Raw genomic sequence first — 3,422 nt, forward strand, 5'->3', positions numbered from 1 at the left:
GTGGGGGGGGGGGGGGGTTTCCAGACGCAAGCCTTCATATTACAGTAAACTACTAAAACAACCATTTACTAGAAACCATGAGTAATTGTACTGTCAGAATTAACACTTACTCTGATCGTAAAGAAGCACACTGGCCATGATTTCATGTCTTCACTTGAAAAAGCAAAACTGACATGTAAAGTTAAGTGTTGCTACATACAGTATAACGTCATTTTAAAAATGTTACAGACCCTTTTATTTTTTTGAACAAGCATCAACATGAAAATGAGAAACTTGCTGCACATGTTCACAATCTACTTTACTGAACACAATCAGAGAAGCATCATCAGCCTTATGGTCATATGTCAAAGACTCTGCATCATGTTTGAGGCTGCACCTTATGCTGTTGAATTGCATTGCATTATCCTGAGAAGTGTTTCTATTATTTTGTCCAAACAGGGTCGGATAAATAGCAGAAACACTTGCAGAACAGTTCACAGCAGCACAAGCTACAGCCTTGAAGCAGCTTGTAACACCGACGCCTCACTAAAGCAGCTTCAACACAATCTGACCACAGTCATGAAGCATTTGGACCTGCAGGGAAAAGTCCGCTGGGTTTGTATTTCCCATTCACATGCTGCTTGAAACGAGTCTTAAGTAAACTAATGCCAGAACAATCTGAGATATAGCCTGTAATCATTTTATTTCATTTAAATCATGAATACAAATAAGCACGTATATTGAACTATACATTAGAAATCTAACAATATAAATAATGAAATCCTCTGTCACCCATTAACAACATCAAAATTTCAGAATATATTGGAAAAACTATTACATTAGCTTTGAACATGACTATAGGTTATAGCCTATATGTGATGGCACACGTTAAAGTTCAGTTTTCAGTGCAAAGGTCCTACACATGAGATAAGGCAAAAACTTTCTAGAAAGATTAAAAACTATACAAACACCGTTTAAAGACAAAAGTACGTTGACAGAATCTATAGGAAGGCCTACAGGGGCATACAAAACACGTGTTGGTCCCAGTATAGATTACTATTGGCTAGTATAAGTATTCATACATTACCTTGGTTCTCATAATAGGAGGCGGCCTGTTAAGTGTTCTGTCATCCCCGTTAAGGGCTAAAGAACACAAAACTAAAGCATTTGATCCAAAGGTTCCCCAGTACTCCTCAACCTTTCATTCTTGTGAATAGATGAATGGCTACAATTATAATATAGGCAGCACAGGCTATGATAAAAATGATTTCAGTTATCTCGGTCTTCTCTGCTCCATCCCATTGGGCAGAAACCCTGCAATGATCGGGACTGGCCATATGAGAGCAGCAACACTCCACACGATGATGACCAAAGTCATGAAACAAGCCACAAGTGTCGACTCGATGGGCTTCCTGTTCAGCCTCCAACTTTTGTCCCCCTTCAGCTTATCGAGGCTGAAATCCACGCAGCAGAAAGTCACCTGATCCCCGGTCTGCTGGCTCCTCGACCTGCCCTGACCCAACCTCCGGTACCGGGATATCCCGCAGCCCACGCACAACCGCATCTCCTGCTGCATCCCGGTGACCCCGAGGTGCTCGATGACGACAGGCGAGAATGCCCTGTTGAAAGACGCGGAGAAAAAAGCCCTTCCGTGGTTGTTGGTGGTGTAGAGGAGCACATCACACTGGAAGCCGAAGCTGCTGTCCCAGCGGGCCACCAATGAGGTGGGCAGGAGTCTGTGGACGCTCACGTTGCACTGGGACAGAGTCTGCAAGGAGGAGGCGTCGCTCTCCTCCACAGACCTCTTGGAGACGCGCACGTCCACCTCCAGGTTGGCCAGGAACCTGCTGGAGGAGTTGATGGGCGGAAGGAGGAGGTCTTCGTCGCTCCAGCCTTGACATCGCTGGAGAAGTACGGCCACCGCGGTCAGAGCCAGCAGGAGAATCGGACAGTTGTTCAGCATGGCACAGGGCGCGTCTCTCCCGCTCGCATGGTGCTATGACGATCCGCAGGCGACGGACGAGGCGTGCACAGTGTGAAAAAGCCAGTCGCCAGTGATTTTTCAAAATGCAGCTCCCGATGGAGAGATTCAATTCCCTGCTCGACTGGTGTAAATGGAAACGTCCAAAGCCTATCACATGCGCGCATCCCCCCTCCCTTTGGATAATTTTATTCTGACTAGTTCTCCAAATCGCTTTACAAGGGAAGCGGTGGCACTGTGCGCTGCCTCCATCACAGCTCAGAGCTTCACTCCCACAGTGTCACTTTAGGCGAGCAGCTGAGCACCACAACACAGAGGAGTGGTCAGGGGAGAGCCTCCAGTGCGCAGGGACAGAAGCGCCCAGTTCAACCTACGCCTTCCAATCCACAGTCCTGTCGTTGGCGTGTTGAACACAACTTTATTTGTTGAATGAAACGAAACGGACTTATTCATTCGAGGCCAAACTTCAATCTTGGTGTGTCTGCCTCTATGACTCCGCGGACTGACATCGGTGTGTGTCACTATACCTGGCAACATACTGGCCAAGCTACTCCTCTGAGGCCGAGCAACATTAAACTTAATAGTCATAAGAATTTAATGTAAACAGAACCACAGCCAGAATTTCAGAAATTCTGGGGCCCAATTAACCCAAATGTACCCCCTCCTCTACAGCAAACACATCCACTTAACACCACAAGCATTGTCTTTGTGAGTATGTTACAGTGGCAATGCTCAACATTTAGCTCAAAACCACCAGTATAGCTGTACACTCTTGTTTAAGGGTAAAACTTTCTCTTGCTAAAAGACCATAGGATATGTCCCCAGTGTCCACAATCGGAAATGTGAGATGTAAAGGAAGAGATATAAACCAGGTTCTGCTGACAGAAATGCACATTTGAATACATTTTAGAATATCTAACCATATACATTTGGAGCTTTGTGTCAGGTTTGCCCAGCTCCCCCTTCCTCTCTTCTTCTTCCTCACACTAGCCTAGCCCTTGCACTGATTACACTATTCAACACACCTGCCCTGCTTCCCTGATTACTCACCAGCTGCACCTCATTAGTCTCCTCCATACTTATACACTGTTCACCAGTCACTCCCCTGCCAGTTCTTTCTCTGTCTTCAGGCCAGTGGTTGTTATGTTGTTTTATCAAGTTTATGCTAAGATTGTTTTTGTTCTCTCTAGTCCTTGTTAGCACCCTAGTCGTGATCCTGCCCTGCCGTCTCTAGTGTCTTCTTCCTCTTCGGACCTCTCCTCTGGACCCCCTGTCACTACCTTCACTGTAAATAAACCTCACTGCTTGCACCGAAGCCAGCCACCTGGGTCTGCTTTTTATCTGCTCGCTCACTCTGTGTTCGAGCGCACCCTAACAGAAAGAACTGGCCAGTATGGACCCTGCTGGCTCCGGTGCAAACAGCGCTTCTGTCCCTGCACACGTCACCACCCAAATGGACAGA

General features: G+C 46.5%; 1 protein-coding gene across 1 annotated transcript; it reads right to left on the minus strand.

The window, feature by feature from the left end:
- Nucleotides 1–253: 253 nt before the first annotated feature.
- tmem158 (transmembrane protein 158) lies at nt 254–2,930 on the minus strand. The gene has a single exon (XM_020608537.1). The coding sequence runs from the start codon at nt 1,940–1,942 to the stop codon at nt 1,253–1,255; it is 690 nt and encodes a 229-aa protein (XP_020464193.1). The 5' UTR covers nt 1,943–2,930; the 3' UTR covers nt 254–1,252.
- Between the last annotated feature and the right edge of the window lie 492 nt (nt 2,931–3,422).

This window comes from Monopterus albus, unplaced genomic scaffold, assembly GCF_001952655.1.
Source record: "Monopterus albus unplaced genomic scaffold, M_albus_1.0 scaffold93.1, whole genome shotgun sequence".
Lineage (NCBI taxonomy): Eukaryota > Metazoa > Chordata > Actinopteri > Synbranchiformes > Synbranchidae > Monopterus > Monopterus albus.